General features: G+C 40.1%; 2 protein-coding genes across 3 annotated transcripts; one reads left to right on the top strand and one right to left on the bottom strand.

Moving 5' to 3' along the window:
* Positions 1–798: 798 nt before the first annotated feature.
* On the bottom strand, positions 799–4064 carry LOC134624605 (tripartite motif-containing protein 16-like). Of its 2 annotated transcripts, none has more exons than XM_063469608.1 (2): positions 3891–4064; positions 799–3346 (listed from the first exon to the last, which is right to left on the bottom strand). In XM_063469608.1, exon 2 carries the CDS (start codon positions 3048–3050, stop codon positions 1377–1379), a length of 1674 nt encoding a protein of 557 aa, XP_063325678.1. In that variant the 5' UTR covers positions 3051–3346; positions 3891–4064; the 3' UTR covers positions 799–1376. The 2 variants fall into 2 exon arrangements, with proteins under 2 accessions (XP_063325678.1, XP_063325679.1); XM_063469609.1 differs by lacking the exon at positions 3891–4064 and adding an exon at positions 3675–3883.
* An 11239-nt stretch (positions 4065–15303) lies between these two features.
* LOC134624616 (zinc finger and SCAN domain-containing protein 2-like) lies at positions 15304–25138 on the top strand. The gene is made up of 4 exons (XM_063469624.1): positions 15304–15520; positions 16643–16831; positions 18972–19238; positions 20555–25138. Exons 2-4 carry the CDS (start codon positions 16660–16662, stop codon positions 21325–21327), a joined length of 1212 nt encoding a protein of 403 aa, XP_063325694.1. The 5' UTR covers positions 15304–15520; positions 16643–16659; the 3' UTR covers positions 21328–25138.
* Positions 25139–25405: the final 267 nt, after the last annotated feature.

Raw genomic sequence — 25405 nt, 5'->3', positions numbered from 1 at the left:
ATAGTAACTCCTGTGAGTGGCAGGAGGGGATGGGACACACACACACACTCTGCAGTTGGGGTCAGACAGAGAGTTGGGCAAACAGGATTTAAGCTCTGAAACAAATGCTTGCCAAGAGAAAACTGTAGGTCCGATCGCAACAACTATTTCACTGTGAGTGGCAGGAACTTCCAGACTACAACATATTAAAATTTCATGCCTGTAGAGTGTATCATACTGATGTGGTGACAATGTAAAGACACCCTTCGATGTTAGGTTTGAGCTGAAAATTGAGAACAGTTTTAGAATGGTCGTCTATGGCGGACAGAGAGGGAGGAGGCTGTGCTTTGATGGCATTTGTGAGAAAACCATAAATCTGATCTTGATAAGAAATACATAAAATGAAAGAAGTTCATAGTCATATATGATCAAGAAAATCAAAAATTTTCACATTTCAGAAACTGGAACCAGCTTTAAATGTGACTAAAACAAGGATAAAACAATCAATTCTCTAATCATTGACTAACTGATGAATCACTGCAGCTCCAATATATTGTTGCATTTGACAACCCACTACAGCAACTACAGAATAAAACCACTAACCAGACTGATGAAAGATTTCAAACATGCTGAATATGCAGAGTAGTATCATTTAAACTCATATGATTATCAGCCATAAGAACAAATTTAGATTTATACTGATGATATATACGGTATATAAATGTAAGTACAGTGTTATGGTCTGTCTAGGCATGGCCAGACCATAACATAAGGGAGATCCATCCCCGTCTGATCCAAAGCAGCACATCACGCAACTAATACTTTTTGACAGTGATTTATTTACAATGAGTGAATTTAGAAACAAAAGAAGGGAGATTATTATAACTTCGTGGTGAACCTATGGACAAAATAACAAACAGAAGGGAGCCTATCTCAGGGATAAATCAAACTTACCTATTCAAAAGAATTAAACCAAACCACAACGACTTGCCTCCCTAACTAACAAAAACAGGAGAAAACTGTCATCAAACAAAAAGGCGGTCCTCCCGTTGATGCTCTTGGATTAAACAAACATTGCCATACAGTGAACACACAGTCTGCCGGTTGGGATGGGCCGAGGATGAATGACTGGCTGTCCAGGGGGCTTCTTATATGCGGCCTCCTGGTCATTAGCCAATCGGTACGAAACGTCCCACTGGATGCACCAATCATGGAGAGGCACCTGCACACTCAGATTTAAATATTAAAATTACGACAACAGTCGTAACAAAAGTTTGAATCAGTGTAATATTATTTTCACATCAATGGACCACTGAACTTGAAAATGTAAAGCCTCATTTAGAAACTACACAAGTACATATAATGGTCAGGGATCAACATGAATCGATCTTCTTTGTCTATTTGACTTTAATCAACTCTGCAGTGATTGGAAGTCCATAAAGAAAAAGTCCAGCATAGAGCGGCTGAGTGAATGTGGTCTGGACTCTGTGGAGGAGAGTCATGGTTTCAGAGACACCGTAGAAAGACAGAATACCTGCTCTGTGATCCAGGTACACTCCTATTATGGAGAAATGAGGACCTGAGAGGTGAGTTTGGACATTGTTGTGGCGAAATTTATTATTGTCTGTGTACCAATATAATGCCCAAGATTTGTCATTGCGTCCAAAGAAACATTCATTCACTCTCCCTACTCTGCTGATATTCTTGTATGCGACTGCTATACAAACTGCTCCCATACCCCAGTCCACCTCCCAGTAACAACGTCCAGTCAGACTCTCTCTACTCAGGACCTGATAACATCCAGTGAATCTGTCTGGATGATCAGGATAAGGCTGTTGTTGTTTCATAAATATTGCTTTTCTGTTCCCCTCAGATAATAACAGATGTCTGTGTGCTGTGTTTGGATCCAGTGTGATTTTACATGCGTATTTTAAGAATTCAGCTCTGGTCTTTGGCTCTGGTGGTGACAGTAAAACATCCTCTTCAGTGACTGTCATTGAGATGTTTGTCCATTCCTCTCTCAGAATGTCCTGTAGTTTATCTCTGGTCTCTGACACAGCTGCTCTCACGTCCTCAAAGTAGCTCAGAGGATGAATATTGATGCTGGATGAGTGTGTAGACTCACTGAGTGCTGACAGTGAGGGGTAGTTGTGTAGAAACTGGTTGTGATCCTCTGTGTGTGAGAGCTGCTCCAGCTCGCCGTCTTTCCTCTTCAGCTCAGAGATCTCCTGCTCCAGCTTCTCCTGAAGCTCTTTGACTCGACTCACTTCAGTTTCCTGCTGGGATCTGACCTGCTGCTTCACATCAGAGCTTCTTTTCTGGATGAGACAGATCAGCTCAGTGAACATCTTCTCACTGTCCTCCACTGCTTTATCAGCACAGCCATTGATGGCCTCCACCTCCTGTTGAAGCAGCTTCACATCTTTCTCTCGCTCCTGGATTCTCTGCTGGATGTTTAGTCGTCTCACCTCGAGCTCCTTCTGCTTCTCAGTCCTTTCTGCTGCAGCTGGGACTGTTTCATGGCCTTTATGTTCATCCATCAAGCAGAGATAACAGATACTCTGCTGATCAGTACGACAGAAAATCTTCATCACCTCATCATGACGAGAGCAGATGTTCTCCTGGAGCTTCTTGGAGGGGGCCACCAGCTTGTGTTTCTTTAATGGAGCTGCATCATAGTGAGGTTGGAGATGTTTCTCACAGTAAGAGGCTGGACAAGATAAACAGGACTTGATGGCTTTCCGCTTCCTCCCAGTGCAGACATCACAGGCCACATCTTCAGGTCCAGCATAGCAGTGATCAGCTGGAGCAGCTTTGAGTCCAGTCTTCTTCAGCTGCTCCACTAAAGCTGCTAACATGATGTTTTTCTCCAGGACAGGTCTCGGTGTGAAAGTCTTCCTGCACTGAGGGCAGCTGTGGATTCCCTTCCTGTCCTCTTCATCAAAGTGGGTTTGAATACAGTTCCTGCAGTAGCTGTGTCCACAGATAATGGTCACCGGATCCTTCAGTAGATCCAAACAGATGGAACAAGAGAAGGTTTCTCGGTCCAGCTGAACTCCTTTCTGTGCCATTTCTTCTCTCAGTGTCAGTGACTGTGTGAGTTTCTCTTCCTTATAACTGAAACTAATCTGAGCTCTGATCTCAACATGTGAATGGAGCCTGTCAGCTCTTACACATCACCACATGTTGACAGCATGTCAGATCGATACAAGTGATACAGACGATGGTATCAGATGCACATTAACGTGATGGTATCAATACTTTAGTTTGCGTCTCTCCTTTAACTTAAGTCCGCTTCATCAAACAGCACCTCTCTTCTTCTTCAGAGCTTAATGGCATTTGGCAAACACAGATCCATCATCATCACCTGTGCAGACAAGGGTAAAGCAGTGAAAAGGAAAAAAGAAAATCTTTGAATCAATCAATTACACAATTGGCCTGACAAATTCCTTCCAATTCTAGCTAACTGTTGCATCCAGTAATATGTGTTTTACTAATGTGATTGTTTTCCTAAACCAATACAGGTAAGAAACAACGGACACTCCAAGATAAAAATGCCAGTCCTTTACTCAGGACATGATATGTGCAATTTATACATTTTTCATCTTTAAATCACGTCTTCACAGTGAAACTTTTGTCATTCTCTTAAATCCAATAAGAAAGAAACGAGTAATCTGAGCTGCTTTGATACTTACAGCATGTCCGTGGTGGGGGGAGGCCTAACCTCAGAGCTAATTTACATGCAGACTGTGCAGTCCATTAACGCTTATTTGACTGAGTCGTGCGTCTTTCCCTTGTTGAACCACATCCCTATAAACACTCATCAGAGATCCGTGTCTCAGTATTTTAGCACTCCTCATCTCCCTACTTGCGTATTTATCGCTGTTGTTGCTAAATCTGGTTCCACTCACCGAGCCGACGAGTTTTTCTTCTTGGGACATTTTTTATACTTTACATCCCTCTTCGTGTCTCGTTGCCACGGTTACACTGTCCATTTCCACATTACAGATTTCATTTTGCTCTTATTGTGGTTTTTGCCTCGTTTAGCTTCGTCTTCTTCTTCTCCTTTTTCCCCTCCTCCTTCTTCTTCGTCGTCGTTTGTTGGAGGTTAGCAAACAACGACGTGGGTCATTACCGCCACCAAGTGGCTTGGAGTGTGGACCAACGTTAGCGCCAACATAAATAACACAATTTATTGTTGTTGTTGATGACGATCATGGTGATGATAACAATAATAAAAATAATGCTAGAATAAAATACATAACACAACGTTGACAAAAGAAGAGCAATAAACACAAAAGCACAAGATAAAATGAACAAACAGTGGGTTCACAGTGGATATGCAGATTTGAACAGATGGGTTGTGAGTCTTGACTTAAACTGGGGAAGAAAACCAATGTTTCTTATATCTGAGGGTAGAGAGTTCCACAGCCTGGGAGCAGAGCATCTTAAAGCCCTGCTTTCCGTGGTGGTGAGGCCATAAGAAGGCACAGAAAGCTGGATAGAAAAAGAAGATCGAAGTGAACGGGCAGAAAAGGTAGTGCTTAACAGGTCAGAGTGGTAAGGAGGAGCAAGGTTATGAAGTGCCTTGAAGGTGAGCAGAAGAAATTTGTATATTATCCGGGGAGCCAGTGAAGTTCCTGAAGAACAGGGGTGATGCGCTGGTATAGGGGGTTCTGGTAATATTGCCAGCAGCAGAGTTTTGAACCAGTTGAAGCTTATGGAGGGATTTTGGAGGAAGACCCTGGAAGAGAAAATTACAATAGTCAATGCGGGAGGTAATTAGACTGTGGACAAGAATGGACGTAGACTGGGTGGAAAGAGAAGGACGTAATCTGTTGATATTGCGTAGATGGAAATAGGCAGAACGAGATTATTGATGTGATATTTAAAGGAAAGTGAACTGTCTTGGATGACACTAAGGCTCTTAGCCAGAGGAGAAAGGAAAACTGCGGAGTTATCAATAAGCAGAGAGAAATGATTTGCATTGAGCTTAAGAAAATTAGAGGTGAACTAGGATTTTATTTCAGATAGGCATTCTGTAAAAGAAGAAAGTGGGAGGGAGGACGGATGGATGTCAGAGATGCTGAGAGAGGAAGGTCCGCCTTCGAAGGAGAGAGCGAGAGATGAGATCACTGAGGAAGACAGAGTTAGGTTTGGGGAGGCGGTATACAGTAGTTAAGATGGTGTGAATAGCTCCAGTCAGACTAAATTCAGACCAAACACATGGATCAGTCACACGAATAGAAATAGGACCATAATTTCCTAGCATGTACAAAAGAAAATGACTGTAGTCATTCTCAGAAAGATTGTTAAAAGTTTGAAAATAGTTTCTAATTTATAAATGGAGATAGATTGCCAACTGAATGACACTTTGCTGACCATCTATTTAAATTCTTGTTATATTCCTATACAGCAACATATATGTGATTTTTGATGTGTGAGCAAAGTTAATCGATAGATAATGCAAGTATTTGCTAAAATGACCCCAACTGTAGGCAGATTTCAGACTGACAGCAGATTTTATTGACAGCTTAATAATCTAATTTGCCAGCAAAAACAAAAACAAAAAACACTCAAGTGAGGGAACTTTACCTTAGTGCACAAAACAGATACTGACAACATTTAAATTTAAGGACATAATTTGCGGCTGGAAAAAATGTGATAAATATCAATATGCTCTTCATATTGCAACATGTTAAAAAGCTAATGGAAATAATATAGTATTGTGAGTGAAATATTGTGATGATTGCAATTTCCAGTCATCAATATCAATATTAATAATAATTTGTTATTATGGCTGATAAAGTGAGTTTAAATTATACTGATATTTATATTCAGCATACTTTAAATGTCCCAGCAGTCTTGCAATCAGCAATCAAAATAATAATAATTATTATTTTAAATAAATCAAAATCTGCACATATTTCAAAGCTTCAATGTGAGGTCTTCATACATGATACCTGAAAAACATTGACACACATTTCACTTAACATTAAGCCATTCTGCTTGAATAACATGGATCTTACAAAGGCCAGCACTGTTAAAATAGAGCATGGAAAGGGCCAGTGTGCATCTAATGTGTTACATTTTTGCAATATATTTTACTGAATATATTTTAATGTCTAATTAGTCTAATTATTTCAACTTTATTTCATTTCCACTATATTTGTCTTGGGGCCATCTTGGGGCGATGGTGGCTCAAGAGTTAGGAGTTCGCCTTGTAATCGGAAGGTTGCCGGTTTGGACAGTCTCAGTCGTTGTGTCCTTGGGCAAGACACTTCACCCGTTGCCTACTGGTGGTGGTCAGAGGGCCCGGTGGCGCCAGTGTTCGGCAGCCTCGCCTCTGTCAGTGCGCCCCAGGGCGGCTGTGGCTACAACGTAGCTTGAAATCACCAGTGTGTGAATGGGTGGATGACTGGATATGTAAAGCGCTTTGGGGTCCTTAGGGACTATTAAAGCGCTATATAAATACAGGCCATTTACCATTTGTATATATTGTAATTTGAACTCTCTAGTGGTGGAAAGATAAAGCTCCATGGAGCGTTGAAGCTTTTTATCTATTTGCTGCATTCATGGACTAAAGCTTTATGATGCTTCATTTGCTTTTTTGCGCCATCAAGTGGACAATAAATGTTAAACAGGCAGAGTGATTATAACCACACTGTGTGAGGCTTAATAAATAAATGAATGAATAATATTTGTGATGCCAATATATAAATTGTGAACTTTGTGTGTCTATATGGTACAATGGAGGGTTCAAAAGGGAAAGTGAAACCAATATAGCGGGAAGGTTTTGTGTTACTAGGGACATAATGTAACACATTAAATAAGAGCAGCATTTTAATCATTTCAAGGAACAAAAGTTTATACAAGTTGGAATTTACGTTTTTCTGTCCTTTTTTTTTTACACTTTATTTTTTATTGACAGTCTTGTATAATTTTTCACAAAACACTCAGACCCCCAACACTCACAGAGCATCTAGGCTAGCAAACAAACAAACAAAAAGGACATATCCCTTTATGGTACAATCAGGTCAAATAGGTGAACAACAGCATGGTATCAGAAATTATAATATTTTTCCATTTAAGTAAAGGTCCCATTTTTTCCAGTATTTCTCAAATTTATCCGCAGCCAGTCTTAGTGAAAAAGTCAGTCTCTCCATTGTGTAAATTTCCTTGATAATACCTATCCAGTCCAAGGATGACGGTGGATCCACATTTAGCCATTTGCGAGTTATGGCTTTCTTTGCACCAGCCAATAATATCAATAAAAGATATTTGTCTGAATTCCTCAGTCCTTGTGGCAAATCACATAGATAAAACACAGTGAAATCAGGGGCCAAGTTCAAGCCCATCATGGTATTGATTTCTGTGATCACTACTAGCCAATAGGGGACAATCTTGGCACATTCCCAAAAAATAAGAAAATGTCCTGCAGATACACTTCCACAGTTCCTCCAACACCGAGCCTTGTCGGGGTCTTTACTTTGTTTACTCTTAGCATTCGGTGTGACAAAAAAACGCACTGTGTTTTTCCATGCAAATTCCCTCCATAGGCCTGAGCTCAAGGTCATTACCACAGCCTTACAGATATTGAACCAGTTGTCGTCATGTATTATTATTTCAGCCTCTTTTCCCCATCTAGTTTGGATATACATTGTGTCATTATCCCTACATGTTTTTAAACATTTGTATAATCTGGATATCTGTCTCTTTGGTGTATTCCCCTTACAAGAGTCAAGGAAGATTTTAACCAAGCCCATGTCCTCCTCTTCTAGGAATTTTATGTTTCTGTCGTAATGGTGCCTCAGCTGGAGGTATCTAAAGAAATCCTGTCTTTCCAAGTAAAAACGTCTCTGGAGTTGCTGGTAGTCTTTTAGTACATTTTTATCTGTAATCTTCCAGTAGCCTGTTATAACCTTATGTGACCACTGTATAAATCTCTATCCTTGTTTGCAGGTGCAAAATCCGAATCATAAGCAGGCCATCATAAAGTCCGTTTTCTCATATTTGAGTATCTTATGCCATATCTCTATGGGCACTTTCATTAGCGCTGGGAGCAAGTCTGCATATATATGTCTTTTAATGAGCGGTTGATCTCCAAGCAGTGATTGAAGCGGTGTCTCACATTAGGATTGATCTATCTCCTTCCATTTAGCCTCACACATTGGATCACACCACCCAATCATCACTCGTAACTGTGCAGCCCTATAATAGTCCTCAAGACACGGCAGAGCGAGTCCACCTTTGTCTCTTTGCAGTTGTAACGTCTGAAATTTTATTCTTGGTTTTTGTTTGGCCCAAATAAAGTTAGAGATCATCCTATTCCAATCGTTACATTGCTTGGAGGGTACGTGTATACGCAGTGCCTGGAACAAATAGAGAAGCTTTGGCAAAAGATTCATTTTTATTATATCTATCCGGTTATGCATATTCATTGGCAATAATGACCAGCGCTGCAGGTCTGTCCTAATTTCTGATGTCAGTGGGACATAATTGCATTCATAGAGGTCGGATAGATCTGTGGGTATATGGATTCCTAGATATTTTATAGAGGTGTTACTCCAGTTAAACTTGGCTATCTTTTGAACATCTTGTGATGGGCGATATTTATATAGAGTTTTCTGTAAATTTAATTTATATCCGGAATACATGCCAAATGTTTTCAATAATGAAAAAAGATTAGGCAGACTGATTTCCGGGTTAGTTAGCGTTATGAGAACATCGTCAGCATACAAACCAACTTTATACGTTATATCGTTAATTAGTACACCTCTAATGTCTTTAGATTCCCTGATAGCTTGCGCCAGGGGCTCAATGAATAGCGCAAAGAAAGTGGGACTCAGGGGGCATCCCTGACGGCAGCCTCTCTCTAGTTGTAGTGTAGCTGTTAAATCCCCATTAATTTTAATCCTGGCAGTGGGTGAGTTATATAGAGATTGTAAGCATCTGATAATTTGGCTGTTAAAACCAAATCTCTCTATGGCCAAATAAAGATAATTCCAGCAGACAGAGTCAAACGCCTTTTCGGCATCAAGACTAACAGCTACTGATTCGATATTTTTCATTTTATTCATTAGATGGAGAGCCCGCCTCACATTATCATAAGTTTGCCTATTTCGAACAAAACCTGTTTGATCTGTATCCGTTAGTTCTGAAGTTATAAATTCCAACCATTTAGCTAATATTGTTGCAAATATCCTACAGTCAATAATCAAGACAGAGGCGGGTCTATAGGAACCACATTCTGTTCTATTTTTACCTGCTTTAGGAATTACTGAAATAACTGCTCGTTTCCAGGATGGTGGTATCTCACCCCCTGTAAGCACATGGTTAAAGCAATCCCTCAGCAGAGGGGTTACTAGATCTCTGAAGTGTTTATACCACTCTGCCGGGTAGCCATCCTCACCGGCCATCTTATTACCTTTCAATTTTGAGATGGTCTTGTTAATCTCCTCCGCAGTTATTGTTTGTGTTAATCTTTTATTTTGTTCTGTTCATATCGATGGTAAATCAAGTGAGGAAAGAAATACATTAACAGAGGGCACATCTATCCTGTGTGGTTCTGCGTACAGTCGGGTATAATAGGTCACAAAAGATTATTTTATGCTTTTCATGTCATGACATATCTTATCATTTGCTGGGTTTTTAATTTTCTGAATGAATCTGTCAGCCTGCTGTTTCCGTATCCTCCAAGCAAGGAGTCTCTTGGATTTGGGACCATTTTCATAATAATTCTGCTTAGTGAATTTAGCCCTTTTCTCTATTTGATCTTCGTATAACCTATTTAATATCTGTTGTGTTTCTTTAATTTGTGATTAGGTGTTATCATTGTTACGTTTCACATGTTCTGATTCTAGGTGTTTCAGTCTCGTAGTAAGGTCTTTTATATACTTCTCTTTTTCCTTTTTTTATATGAGGACCACCAAATTAGCTTCCCTCTGAGAACTGCCTTCGCTGCGTCCCATAAAATACTAGGAGAGACATCACCATTGTTATTTTACAGAGGAAAACTGCCGTACTAGGTGCGGGAAAAAAATTCCTTTTAGGTGTTACTATCCATGCACTTCTCTGGAGCTTTTCCTGGATGCATTTCATCCGTTCCTCCCGGGTCCGCCGTGGTGTCCCGCTCGCTCTTTCCCAGAAGGGCGTCCTCGGCTTGAGTACGGGGATGCGTGGGATTGGGTCGTCCGCTCCCTTTTCCATCAACTTCCTCTTCTCCAGGTCGTCGAATGTGTCTTGCGTGTTATTGTAGTTCACGGGTCCGCTTTCATAAAACACACGCAGTCTTGACGGACAGAGTGTTTGGAAGCGGTGCCCCTTCTCTTTTAAAATCCTCCTGATCATGTTGTATGCTTTGCGTTTTGCTAAAATGTCACTAGGATAGTCTTGGTCGAAATACACACGTCTCCCCTTCAGCAGTATTTCTTTTTTGGTCCACGCAGACCGGAGCACCAAGTCCTTGGTCTTGTATTCCAAAAAATTTATCACGATGGACCTGGGGTTGGAGCCCGGAGGTGGCTTGGGGCCAAGTGAGCGGTGGCACCGCTGTATGCCCAGATTGGAGTCGGGGAGGGAGAGTTCCTTCTTTATAAAATTCTCCATGAATTCGAGCATGTTGTCCCCTTCTTCCCCCTCTGGTATCCCGTGAACATGTTATTCCTGCGGGAGCGGGCTTCCAGGTTGGACAGACGTGTCTGGAGGTCTTCTTGTAACTGGAGAGTATGGCCAAGCACGTCTTTAAGGTCGACTGTGACCTCCTCCACCTAGGTTACTCTCTGTTCGACCTCCTCAATCCTGCTTGTTACCTCTTTCATGTCCGTGACAATTTCGTCGAGCCTTTGCCCCACTTCTTTCCTAAACTCCGACATTTCTGTTTTCAGAAGTCCAGTCTTTTCCGCTATTTCACCTTTTAAATTATCCTGGACTTTTTTCAGCTCCGCAAGAATGTTAGCTTGCTAGCACCGTCAACTTCTTTCGGTGAAAAAACTCCTTCCTCCGCACCTTCTTGCCGGATTCCTCTTGTCTTTCTCTTGTTACCCCCTGACATACTACTATGAATATTCCACGTTGTGTTATAACATGTCAGTTTTCAAGGGGCAACCAAAACGCCTCGGAGCTGAAAGATTATGCTGCAACCCACTTCCCCAAAGAATTAGAAAGTCCTTTCTGTCCTTTCTAATACTCTAAATGTTTCTCTAGTCTTCCAGTGTTTGGTTGACCCAGCTATGTTTGAACCTCCACTGTTGTGTCCGCAGTGGCATTTTGGGTCCTTACCTGCAGGTCTGTGGTATTCAAATGATGGGACAGTTTTCTACCCAAGACACACTGACTGTAAGTGACAAAATACAATTACATTATTATAATACATTAATTTACCTTGAGTCACAAGTCTGACAAGTCTCTCTCTCTCTCTCTCTCTCTCTGTGTGTGTGTGTATATCTATCCGGTTATGCATATTCATTGGCAATAATGACCAGCGCTGCAGGTCTGTCCTAATTTCTGATGTCAGTGGGACATAATTGCATTCATAGAGGTCGGATAGATCTGTGGGTATATGGATTCCTAGATATTTTATAGAGGTGTTACTCCAGTTAAACTTGGCTATCTTTTGAACATCTTGTGATGGGCGATATTTATATAGAGTTTTCTGTAAATTTAATTTATATCCGGAATACATGCCAAATGTTTTCAATAATGAAAAAAGATTAGGCAGACTGATTTCCGGGTTAGTTAGCGTTATGAGAACATCGTCAGCATACAAACCAACTTTATACGTTATATCGTTAATTAGTACACCTCTAATGTCTTTAGATTCCCTGATAGCTTGCGCCAGGGGCTCAATGAATAGCGCAAAGAAAGTGGGACTCAGGGGGCATCCCTGACGGCAGCCTCTCTCTAGTTGTAGTGTAGCTGTTAAATCCCCATTAATTTTAATCCTGGCAGTGGGTGAGTTATATAGAGATTGTAAGCATCTGATAATTTGGCTGTTAAAACCAAATCTCTCTATGGCCAAATAAAGATAATTCCAGCAGACAGAGTCAAACGCCTTTTCGGCATCAAGACTAACAGCTACTGATTCGATATTTTTCATTTTATTCATTAGATGGAGAGCCCGCCTCACATTATCATAAGTTTGCCTATTTCGAACAAAACCTGTTTGATCTGTATCCGTTAGTTCTGAAGTTATAAATTCCAACCATTTAGCTAATATTGTTGCAAATATCCTACAGTCAATAATCAAGACAGAGGCGGGTCTATAGGAACCACATTCTGTTCTATTTTTACCTGCTTTAGGAATTACTGAAATAACTGCTCGTTTCCAGGATGGTGGTATCTCACCCCCTGTAAGCACATGGTTAAAGCAATCCCTCAGCAGAGGGGTTACTAGATCTCTGAAGTGTTTATACCACTCTGCCGGGTAGCCATCCTCACCGGCCATCTTATTACCTTTCAATTTTGAGATGGTCTTGTTAATCTCCTCCGCAGTTATTGTTTGTGTTAATCTTTTATTTTGTTCTGTTCATATCGATGGTAAATCAAGTGAGGAAAGAAATACATTAACAGAGGGCACATCTATCCTGTGTGGTTCTGCGTACAGTCGGGTATAATAGGTCACAAAAGATTATTTTATGCTTTTCATGTCATGACATATCTTATCATTTGCTGGGTTTTTAATTTTCTGAATGAATCTGTCAGCCTGCTGTTTCCGTATCCTCCAAGCAAGGAGTCTCTTGGATTTGGGACCATTTTCATAATAATTCTGCTTAGTGAATTTAGCCCTTTTCTCTATTTGATCTTCGTATAACCTATTTAATATCTGTTGTGTTTCTTTAATTTGTGATTAGGTGTTATCATTGTTACGTTTCACATGTTCTGATTCTAGGTGTTTCAGTCTCGTAGTAAGGTCTTTTATATACTTCTCTTTTTCCTTTTTTTATATGAGGACCACCAAATTAGCTTCCCTCTGAGAACTGCCTTCGCTGCGTCCCATAAAATACTAGGAGAGACATCACCATTGTTATTTTACAGAGGAAAACTGCCGTACTAGGTGCGGGAAAAAAATTCCTTTTAGGTGTTACTATCCATGCACTTCTCTGGAGCTTTTCCTGGATGCATTTCATCCGTTCCTCCCGGGTCCGCCGTGGTGTCCCGCTCGCTCTTTCCCAGAAGGGCGTCCTCGGCTTGAGTACGGGGATGCGTGGGATTGGGTCGTCCGCTCCCTTTTCCATCAACTTCCTCTTCTCCAGGTCGTCGAATGTGTCTTGCGTGTTATTGTAGTTCACGGGTCCGCTTTCATAAAACACACGCAGTCTTGACGGACAGAGTGTTTGGAAGCGGTGCCCCTTCTCTTTTAAAATCCTCCTGATCATGTTGTATGCTTTGCGTTTTGCTAAAATGTCACTAGGATAGTCTTGGTCGAAATACACACGTCTCCCCTTCAGCAGTATTTCTTTTTTGGTCCACGCAGACCGGAGCACCAAGTCCTTGGTCTTGTATTCCAAAAAATTTATCACGATGGACCTGGGGTTGGAGCCCGGAGGTGGCTTGGGGCCAAGTGAGCGGTGGCACCGCTGTATGCCCAGATTGGAGTCGGGGAGGGAGAGTTCCTTCTTTATAAAATTCTCCATGAATTCGAGCATGTTGTCCCCTTCTTCCCCCTCTGGTATCCCGTGAACATGTTATTCCTGCGGGAGCGGGCTTCCAGGTTGGACAGACGTGTCTGGAGGTCTTCTTGTAACTGGAGAGTATGGCCAAGCACGTCTTTAAGGTCGACTGTGACCTCCTCCACCTAGGTTACTCTCTGTTCGACCTCCTCAATCCTGCTTGTTACCTCTTTCATGTCCGTGACAATTTCGTCGAGCCTTTGCCCCACTTCTTTCCTAAACTCCGACATTTCTGTTTTCAGAAGTCCAGTCTTTTCCGCTATTTCACCTTTTAAATTATCCTGGACTTTTTTCAGCTCCGCAAGAATGTTAGCTTGCTAGCACCGTCAACTTCTTTCGGTGAAAAAACTCCTTCCTCCGCACCTTCTTGCCGGATTCCTCTTGTCTTTCTCTTGTTACCCCCTGACATACTACTATGAATATTCCACGTTGTGTTATAACATGTCAGTTTTCAAGGGGCAACCAAAACGCCTCGGAGCTGAAAGATTATGCTGCAACCCACTTCCCCAAAGAATTAGAAAGTCCTTTCTGTCCTTTCTAATACTCTAAATGTTTCTCTAGTCTTCCAGTGTTTGGTTGACCCAGCTATGTTTGAACCTCCACTGTTGTGTCCGCAGTGGCATTTTGGGTCCTTACCTGCAGGTCTGTGGTATTCAAATGATGGGACAGTTTTCTACCCAAGACACACTGACTGTAAGTGACAAAATACAATTACATTATTATAATACATTAATTTACCTTGAGTCACAAGTCTGACAAGTCTGACAAGTCTCTCTCTCTCTCTCTGTGTGTGTGTGTGTGTGTAAGAATAGAAGTTGATGGCGGGAGAAAGAGCGGGAGTGAAAAAAAGTTCAACAAGAGGCGAAAACACACACACAACACTAGGTTTCTTCAGCTTTTCAGCTTGCCTGGAAGTCCGATGATACTGCGTTTTGTAAATTAAAAGTACTTATGAACTTCAACGGGTAACAAACTGATGAGCAGTCAGGCTCCAGCTTCTGTTTCTACCTGATCATGTTTCTACAGTAGAATCACAGAGGAAAGTAACAAGCTGTACAATGAACACATTGTGTGATGTTACACTAAACCCAGTTACCTTTAACACAATGACCATGGCTTTCCCATTGAATTCCTTATGTCTGTCCTCTATCACAGCTTTCAAAGCCTGAAGGGAAGATGTGAGAACTTTTAGAATGGTAAATATGGACAAATGGGGGGAAATGCTTCATGTGCTCACATATGCAGTTGCTTTGTGGAACAACAATTCAAAATTTGTGGGACAATTCAAAATATCCATAAAACCAAAAGGATCTGCTGTAGTTTTAGATGCTGTACCAAAAAGTGTCCTCATACTGTTACCAAACTCTACTGTTGGTGCTGTTAAAAAGAGAAATGTCACTGTCTCTCCTTCTAAACACTCCTGCTCTTCCTTGTTTAATGATATGCGTGGGGTGTTTGCTGTTCTAGTAGAAAACGTCACGTGAACACACACACACACACACACACACACACACACACACACACACACACACACACACACACACACACAACAGCAGAGCAGAAGAGGAGGGGGGAGGGTCCACGAGAGGTTTGACCGGCAGGTCTGCGAAGGGACCGGAAACAGCAGACGGACGTGACGTTTCAGGAAGTGAAATAAGGACAGGAGTCGATGGCGGGAGAGAAGAGCGCGGGTGAAAAAAGGTCAAACAAGAGGCGAAAATAAAATAATAATAAAAAAAAACAGAGTGAAAGTAAAGCTGTGATGTGGATGAAACGGACAGTGAGCGCAGTGTAACCGTGACAACGAGACACGAGGACGGATTTAAATCGAGGATAATAAACTGTCTCCAGAAGAAAAAGTCTTCGGCTCGGTGAGTGGAACCAGATTCAGCTACGACATAAATAAGCATGTAGGGAGGTGAAGAGTGCTAAAATACTGAGACACGGCTCTCCGATGAGTGTTTGTAGGCATGTGGTTCAGTAAGGGAAAGACACACGACTGAGTCTAGTAAATGGAAAGGAGGTGCAGTTTTGGCAAAGTGTTCAAGCAGTAGGTAGAATGACAATAAATGTGGTGGAAAAGGTGACAAGATGGTGATAAAGGAAGATGTTCTGAATGTGAGCAACAAATAATTCATATTCACATTCATGATTGTGGCTGAAGTGATAAAGAGCTCAGCATAGACAGGAAAACATGACAAAAAACTAACATCATTCTGAAATCAGCTCATTGTTATTAATATTTTTACTTCAGCTGGGATAATTAATGGATGAAGGAAATGTTACTGCAGTCACAGAAGGTGGAAACAAGTTCCACTGAATTACAACAAGTAAATATAGGAAAATAAGATATGTGTTACTATATAAGCTCTGGGACAGATTTATGAACCAGGAGAGATTATTATGGCGCAGCAGTTGCAGTGAGATTTAGAAACATTGTACTGTAATTTATTTAGAAACGTGAAGCCAGTTCACTTGAGTAAAGAACAGCTCAAAAACCAACTGATCTGATGAGGGAAAGAGTGATGGCCTACTACCTAAATCAAGATGCGACCCTGTGAAGGACTTCCCTAAACCTGCAGTCCGGCAGTTCTTCTAAACAAAAGGCACCTAGACTAAAACAGATGTACTTGTGTTTGCTATACCATAAAACAATAAAAGATGGTACAAGCTCTTCTTGTGACTCCAGGATCTGAGTGTGAATGCCAAAACACTCTGGAAGGCACACAGTCTTTGCAGACTACTATCACACATCCTATCACTACACAATCGATTATACACTTCTAAGCATATATGGTTATATTTTTCTAAGCCTAAATGACAATCAACAATATAAACCTGACAGATGTGAATGGACAGATGTTAGAGAAATTCCTAAATGATAATGGTAAATGGCCTGTATTTGTGAGAGACACAAACTAAAGTATTGATCCCTTCACGTTAGTGTGGGTCTTATACCAATATGTCTGTATCATTTGTATCGATCTGCCCAGCCACAGTTGAAGCAGCAATGAGTTCAGCTCAGTATCTGAGAGAGTTCATCAAGGAGAGACTAACTGCTGCTTGTGAAGAAATCTTCTCAGAGGTTCAAAAAACCATCGTCCAGTATGAGGAGGAGATCAACCGTCAGCACAGACTGCTGGATATCAGCCGGAAACCCGACAGAAACTCACACATCACAGGTATGGACATGTTTTTAACTCTGTGCTGTTCAAGCTCAGATTCTTCAGTGTTTGGTTGATTGGTGATAAATCTGAAAGTTTATCAGCTTCTCCAGGATTTCTCTAGAAGATGTTAAACTGGGTATTTATCAGTGCTGTGGTTCAGTGTCCAGTGATGGTCACTTATAGATTAGGTGTTCTGCTGTTTGGAATAACACTACCCTCAGTCATGGTGAGAATATCCAGAATAAATCTAAACTAGTTTATATCATTGCACAAAACCAGATTACAATAAATGACTAAATATGTAGACTGAAGTTTATTCTGCAGTTAAATTTAAATATAGTTAATGAAAGCTCCTTTTTTGATTGACATATTTTGATTCATTTAAAGTGTTTGTCGAACAGATTCCACTGTTGAGTTCATCAAGCGTCAGTGTTCCTCTCCAAGCACTGAGACTGTGCAGTAAAGATATAGGTAGATCTTAGAAATTCAATACACATTTAACAAGTTGTTACCAGACTTCTCTTAAGTGGAAATGATTCTTTATTTAAAGGTACATTCAGTCATCTTTTCAATTTATTTAATAAGAAAAAAGAACATTGTTCTCATTCACATTTATTAGTGTCTTCTAACAAACTGGTTCAATGTGAACTTAGAATTAATCCAGTAGAAATAGGAGCATTTGTTGGTTTGTGGAATGTTACCGACTACAGCAGGGCGATATGACCAAAAATATTTATCACGATATACATTTGAAAATTTGCGATAACGATATAACTGATGATATAATTGACACTAGACAAAATACTTTACAACTCCACAACTTTATTAGTGCAAAAACCTCCATCAGTGTATTTTCACTTAAACAAGCAGCTGTTTTTTATGTGCATTAGAGTTATATAAAAATGTAACAGTGCAAATGCAAATCCTTGCTGACAGTTTAACCAAAAGGCATTTCCAGTAGAAATTGGCCAACATATCCTCAGCATAACCATGTATAATATCCACAAAACGTAAAACGAGGTTATACACACACAACACGGTAATATTATGTTGAAGCACAGAACGTATCACTCCAGGAGGCGCCTGCCTACGATAGCCGTAATGCTCCGACAATCCATCAAGTAGTCCGGTTAGTAGCTTAGGAAAGTCGTACTAAAACTTGACAGATTTTCGAGCGCCGTGTACCACATAAAATAGTTTCGAGGTCAGTAAACACAACCAGAATTCATACATAAGGCACACAGGATTATAAGGGGCACTGTCGATTTTCAGAAAAATCAAAGGATAGATTTTAAGTGTGCCGTATTTTCCAAAAAAAACGGTAACAATGACGGTCCGCTAGCATGCTCTACCAAAAATAGTGCTTTGTTGTGTTTTTGACAGATGAAAGCTAAAACAGTTCCACACCACTGAAGTTGCAGCATTTTTACAAACCAATTCTGGTTCATCCGTTTCATTCAACGATTTGCTTTCATGGCCATGCTTTTTCCGCCGTGTACATACAAAAACAAAGGCACTGCGCATGCCCGTTTTACTCATATTCTATTGCGATATTTCATTTTTCTATCGTTGCCCAACATTATACTGGTATTACCGTGAACGGTATGATATGGCCCAGCCCTATTGCCCACTATCTTGAATACACTGGCTGAGACGGTCATTCCTGTGTTTCGGTAGATTCACAGCCCTTTTCTTAATATAACTGCTTTAAACAAATTCCCTTTGGGGGGTTTGTCATGAAGGATATCTGGTGTAAAATCTTCACCAAATGTGGATAATTAAGAATTTGACCTCCGTACTGGATCGATCAGGGCCCAAGTTAACGACAGCCTTGGGTCCTTTTGGCCAACAAGGTGTTGGTGGAAACTGTGTTACTGTTGGCCAAAGACAGAAGAATCAGAGAGGGGATGACATGTTAGGCGTCAGTAAGAGAGGAGGAAAGGCCACAGAGGATTTTCATGGCTGTGGTGAAGGAGGACATGCAAAGAGTTAGTGTGAAAGAGGAGCGTGCTAGAGATAGTGTGATGGAGGCAGATGATCTCCTGTGGAGGCCCCTAAAGGCCTTTTAGGATGGCTGCCAAACGCACAAAGTGCTTTTTAAAAATAGTTTTTTTCACATTAATGACCTTTTTATTGTGTTTCTTTTCTCCTCAAGACCTCCCACAACAATATGACTGTGAGGAAGAGGAGGGTCTAGATGAGCATCAGGTCTGTAACCAGGAGAGTAACTCCAGTCTGGACCAGGAGGACCCAGAGCCTCAGACCCAGATTAAAGAGGAACAGGAGGAGCTCTGCAGCAGTCAGGAGGGAGAGCAGCTTGGACTGAAGCATGAGTCTGAAGACATTATCATCTGGACTGATGAAGAGCAGCTCAGACTGCTGGAGACCATGTGGAAACCAGAGTTAAAGTTGGATAGAATAGGTATGTAAAATTATTATTGCTATCATATTATTAAAATGAATATGACTCATGTAGGATCCTAATCAGAGATTAAAGTTTTTTTTTCCTTTTTAGAAGCACAGAAAGAATTAAAAGTTGAATGATGTGAATGCATCTCTTTTCTCTCAACATGTAACATTAAACCTTCACTTGGTATAAGTCAAAGAAACTGACTTGAAGTCTGAAACCTAACTAAAATGTTAGCTCAGTGATGTTTTATTACCTTAAAGGGTTGTTGGTTGTTTTCTAAATAGTATTTCCTCGATTATCAGGAGGGTTGCGGTCTGGGACCCACCACGATAGGTACCAATCAGTGAAATGGAAACCATATCTTTTCTGAAATTATTTTTTAGATGTTTTAAGCCATAATAACCCTCCCTACGCTCTTTTAAACCCTTTGTATAATCTTAAAACATCTGTATGTGTGTACAGTACCGTATTCTATATGTTGGAGCTATTTGTTCTTTATTTTTTTCATTTTGAAATTTGTTAAAGTTTGTTGTTAGTTTACTTGTAATTTGGGGTTTATTTACAAGTTTTATTTGTAGGTTAATATTTGTTTCAGTGTTTGGTTTGGTTTTGGTGTTTACCTTGTTAAGTCAGTCAGTAAGAGCTGTAGGGCCATTTTTTGTATAAATATAGAGACTGGTATTGGACCAGCATGCACTGGCCTATGGTTTTTTTACCAGAGCAGGCGAAGCAGCAGGAAGTAACAAAAAATGAACCTTGTTATTGCTTGCCAAACTGGATGAACAAGCCGTAAAAACGCAACTTTCAAGTATGGATAGTGGCCTTCTTTTGCCTGCGTACAAAATATTATCTCAGTGCAGTAGTAGCTTGTGGATTTGTAATTGCGGGATGTTTGGTTTGTCAAACAGAAGGAATTGCCACTACACTATATTTTAAAATACTCTGCACATATTTTATACTGTAGACAATAGCCCAGCAACCAGACCCTGAACTTCAACACATAAGAAACTGATGAGCAGTCAGGCCGAAGCCTCCATTTCTACCTTTTCATGTTTATAAAGTAAAATCACTATGACGACCACTTCAAAGTCTCTTTGTGTTGGTTTTCATTTTTAATTTGTGTTTTCGGCTTTGTGTTCATATCTTAATGCTAAGAGAAAGATCATATGTGTGTCATTAGGAAAGGGATTTGTGTTGGTGTGTGGCTAATTAGTAGAAAATGGATTTCAGGTCATTTTCACAGAGAAATGTGAAAGTAATGAGAATATTCTGAGTTTAGAAAATATTTTCACCGTTTTTCTATCATTTTTCTCCGTTTGTCTCTTCAGACGCCACACAGCAGCAGGTCTGTGACCAGGAGGACCCAGAGCCTCTACACATTAAACAGGAACAGGAGGAAATCTGCAGCAGTCAGGAGGGAGAGCAGGTTGGACTGAAGCAGGAGACTGAACAAAAACTAAACAGTGAGCAGCTCCTTTCTCACAGCTCTCCTGAAGCAGAGAGCCAAGAAGATAAAACAGGTCACAATCAGAGAGTAGACAACACTCCTGCATCAGACAGTCAGAGTAAAACTGAAACAAAGACAAATGTTCTAACATGTGACAACTGTGGAAAAACTCTCAACTCTGAATCCGAACTGACTACACATCGGAGAGTTCACACAGGTTTTAAATCATGTTGTTGTTGTTGGACCTGTAGGACAAAATTCTGTCAGTACTGGAAACTTCACACAGGTAAGAAATCACATCCTTGTAGCACCTGTGGGAAGGAATTAATTTCGAAGTCAGCACTGGAAGCTCACATAAGAACTCACACTGGTGAGAAGCCGTATTCTTGCGGCACCTGTGGGAAAAGATTCAGTCAGAAATCAGCACTGAAAATTCATACAAGAACTCATACAGGTGAGAAACCGTATTCTTGTAGTACCTGTAAAAAAACATTTGGTCGGAAATCGACACTGAGATCTCACATAAGAACTCACACAGGTGAGAAGCCGTATTCTTGCAGTACCTGTGGAAAGAAATTCAATTGTAGCTCACACTTAAAGAGACACATAAGACAAATTCATACTGCTTCAAATATTCATGGTTACAAAGTGTGAGACAGCTTTGAGTCGTAGTAGTGTGTGGGTGGTAGAGCTCACTAACCAGAAGTCAAATGGCTGCACTGATTTAAATAAATGTAGAAACTGATGTTTTGACTCTTACAATCTTTTCACATTTGTGACCTTTATCTGGTCAGTCCTTGAGCATGGGTGTATAGTTTTATGTTTTATGATAAGTGTGGTTTGGATGATCCTGTGGCTGGACTCCAGAGTAGGATCCGTTTGGCAGTGACTGTAGTTGTAATGGCTCTGCTAACGTATCCAGAATTGAAGACGTGTTCCAGTTTTTTGTTCGAGACTGAAATAAATATGTGTGTTGAGGAAAAAGGCAGGGTGTTTTCTTTTTTTTCTCTCTTTTTTTTTTTAAACAAAACAGTCTTAGAGAAACTATTTGTACACAGAATGTGCTCGTTTTTATTGAAAATGTAACCACTAGGTGGCAGTGTTTCATGAGACAGAGTTAGTGTAGCTGCCCCTACAGTAAGAAAGAAGGAAATCCCTGTTCTTATTTGAGCTAGTTGCTAGAAGTTGCTAAATGTCATTGACTTTCTGTGGTTTCTGGTTGTTAATGATTAGCAAAATTAGGCTTCATGAAACCAGCTCCACAGGGACACCTGCTGGCCAATTTTGTTATTGCTACATGTTGTAAATGCTGTTGTGTAAAACAATGATTCAGATAAGCCCAGCACAATTTTAAACAAAGTTCCTTACTACACCAGGTGATCAGTAATTATGATAAACACAATTTTGAGAAATACTCATACAATCAAATAAAATATTGAGACTGTTAAAGAAAACAAGCTCAACTGTTGTCAGGAAAATTCTCCATCTGTTAACAAGACTGACTGAGATGTGTTACTGTAAAACCACACAGGGTTTCAACTGTTTTTGGATTCAGTTGGCTTTGGTTTTTGCTCACAGCCCACAAAGTTTGGTTGACATTTACAATTTCTAGTTCTACAACATCATCATCAGTTCTATAAACTCTCAGCCAAAGGTAACAGCTGGCATAGCATTAGGTTCTAGTTTAAATTAATTAAAAAGCATATATTGAAATGGAAAAAAAGACTAAATATGCTCTCCTATATAAAAAAGTAACGTTTGTTATATTTTCATGAGCTTATTCTGACCAATCATAATAGTCCATTTCACATACATTTTAAAATAATTCTCTGTCGACAAGTGTCTGTCATCATCTATGTGACGGAAATCACAGAATACGATTATTTATTTAATTACACTTCTAGTGATTCTAGTGTTTGCGCAGACAAATGTAGTTTCTTAATCTACAGCAAGGTAAGAGAGACAGTTTTCTTTTGCACATGTTCGTGTAATATTCATGTCATTTTACAGAGTAATGCAAAAGTAATCAGTGTTGGGAAGGTTACTTTTAAAATGTATTTCACTACAGATTATTGAATACATGCCCCAAAATGTATTTTGTTACATTACTCTGAATAACGTAGCGGAATACTTTGGATCACTTAATATATTATCATGCTTTTTACAACTACATGAATGTACTCATCCTGTGTGATTTTGAAGGTTACTCGTTATACTAATACCAACTAGATTTTTAAATCTTAATATAAAGTGAGTAACAGTAGGGTGGACATTAGGTAAGGCTGCACTTTTTGCAGCGATCTCGAATACAAAACTATTCCGCACGTATATGAAACAGGTCCGCGGCTCCGAACCATAGTAAAGGGACCTCTGACTAATACGTTGGCTTCCTTGTCGGGCCGAAAACTATCTTTACTTTGTTATCTGGGTCAACTTTGCACAGCGAGACAGAGAGAGGCGTTGAAAGGCTGCCCCAAAAGAACTTATTGTTTTTAGGAAAAAAAAAACACGAAAACAGTGTACAGTCAAATCTTTATAGCTTACTTAAAACTGGGCTCGTCAGGCACTCTTCTTGGCTGCAGTGGTTATTATTATATTTACATGCTTCCAGCTCCCGTTTCTGCTCGGTGAGAACTCGTACTTTTCCACTCTCCTTTTTCTCCCTCCCTCACGCTCACAGACACACAACAGGTATGGCAATCCATTCTCCCTCAGCATGGACTACACTGCCCATGAGGCCACATTCTCTAGAGCTATGCCTGTAACACTCTGCCTATTGCCTTCAATTAAAAATTAAAATTAAATATTTTTTGAATAATAATTTGTAAAAATATTTCATCACGTCATTATGAGGGCCACAAGTAGAGGTGACATGAGCCATGAGATTGAGACCCAGGCATTACAGCCTCTTAATGCGTGTTTTGTTTGGGTTTCCACCACCATGGAATTACCAAACATAGAGAGGGTATAGACTAACATATGAAACAGGAAAATACCCCGTGTAGATCCCGTGTAATCCATTTATTTCAACAAAGTAACTGTATTCTGAATACCACCTTTTTAAATGGTAACTGTAATGGAATACAGTTACTCATGTTCTGTATTTTAAATACGTAACGCCGGTACATGTATTCCGTTACTTCCAACATGCATAAACATTTGACCTGACAGCATGTAATTAATTGGCACAATGTATTTGATTTGATTTGCTGCTTGGTGATAGTGGTGACTCTCAAAGCAGAGCCAAGGAGATTTGATAGGAGAATCAAGAAGTGATACTGAGAATGGAATCGGAATGTCAAAATTCTTATCAATCTAATCACATCCCTAAGAAGTCGTTTGGACCTCTGTGCCAGACAGCAGGAAGGTCTGAAGTTTTTCAACAATGTCTTATGTCTTTGTGTTTCCCTGATGAGCATCACTAATAAATAATACCGATTTTTTCACACAACTTTTATTCCTTGAATTATTTTTCTATTGGCAGCAAATAATTTTATTGTTCTACTAGCACAAATATCAGATTATAAAATGGGAGACATGCACTGTATAGCTGACCTCATATCAACTCTTAACTTGGACTATGTTGGAATTCTGCCTTTATATCTCAAACCTTTAAACAGCACCGAGTCTGCACCAGAGAATAAGAACTCAAACTGTCTGAAGCAGGTTAGCCTCATTTATTAGAGGCAATCAAGTCTTATTTTTCGGTCCAGTTTAAAGTTTGCACTTTTCAACTCTAATTGAGCGTTCACAGTGCTTTTTACAACTTGCCCCGTTCACCCACTCAAGCAAGCTTTTTTTTCTATGCTGTTCCTATGTAAGTACTTTCTAACATTCACACACAACTTTCACAAACACACACGCACTGATATTGTTTCATGCTTAAATTTCAATTGAACTGCTAGACAATTTGCCTCACTGTTAGAAAAACCAAATGACAAACCGAGACGGAGCAGAGGCACAAAGTTTGACCTTATCTTGCCAGAGGTGTAAACGGGGAAGTCTGTTGCGCTTTTATACACTGCCTCCTAGTGACACAACCTGAGGAGTTGTTTAAACATAGCAAAACAAACGGGGGTGAATGTACATGCGACAGGTGTGTGCCATGCTTAGTTGTTTCATCATAAATGGAACGGCACAAACATGCAGACTGTTTGGGGATTGAACCACCAACCTTATGATTAATAGATAACCTGCTCTATCTCTTGCAAAGCCAGCTGTGTCTCCCCTGGTAAATTTTCTCATATAAAATTTTTAAGTATAGCTGTGTATTTGCAAATGATAGTCCTTGTTGCACATTAAGCGTGTTTCATGACTGATTTCAATGCAGTGAAAGCAGAGGCAGTGGCAGCTTGTCAAGTGTGCTAATCTCCCTTAACATATGATGCATTTTCTGCCGTTGTTGTCATTCTGACTATAAAATGTAATTTTAAAGATTCTATTAAATGAAGATATCATTATCTTTAGCGTGAACAAAAAGCTTTTATATGAAATAAAACTTTGAGCAAAATCTTTTCATCTTTCTTCATTCCACGATGTCACTCACTTTAGTTTGTGTTAGCAGGAACTTCATGTTGAGCTCAGTGTGATTGACTTCAAATGTGAGAAAATCATTACACACCACTGAACCAGCAGTAAACATTAAAGTGAGCAGAGAGACTGAAAAAAAAACAAGAACCTCTTCTTCATCATGGGTGTAGAAAACTGTCACACAGAGCTGAGCCGAGGGGGA

Source organism: Pelmatolapia mariae, linkage group LG3_W (assembly GCF_036321145.2).
Source record: "Pelmatolapia mariae isolate MD_Pm_ZW linkage group LG3_W, Pm_UMD_F_2, whole genome shotgun sequence".
NCBI lineage: Eukaryota > Metazoa > Chordata > Actinopteri > Cichliformes > Cichlidae > Pelmatolapia > Pelmatolapia mariae.
Note: the sequence above shows the minus strand (reverse complement) of the source record. Positions and strands in the feature narration are given on the sequence as shown.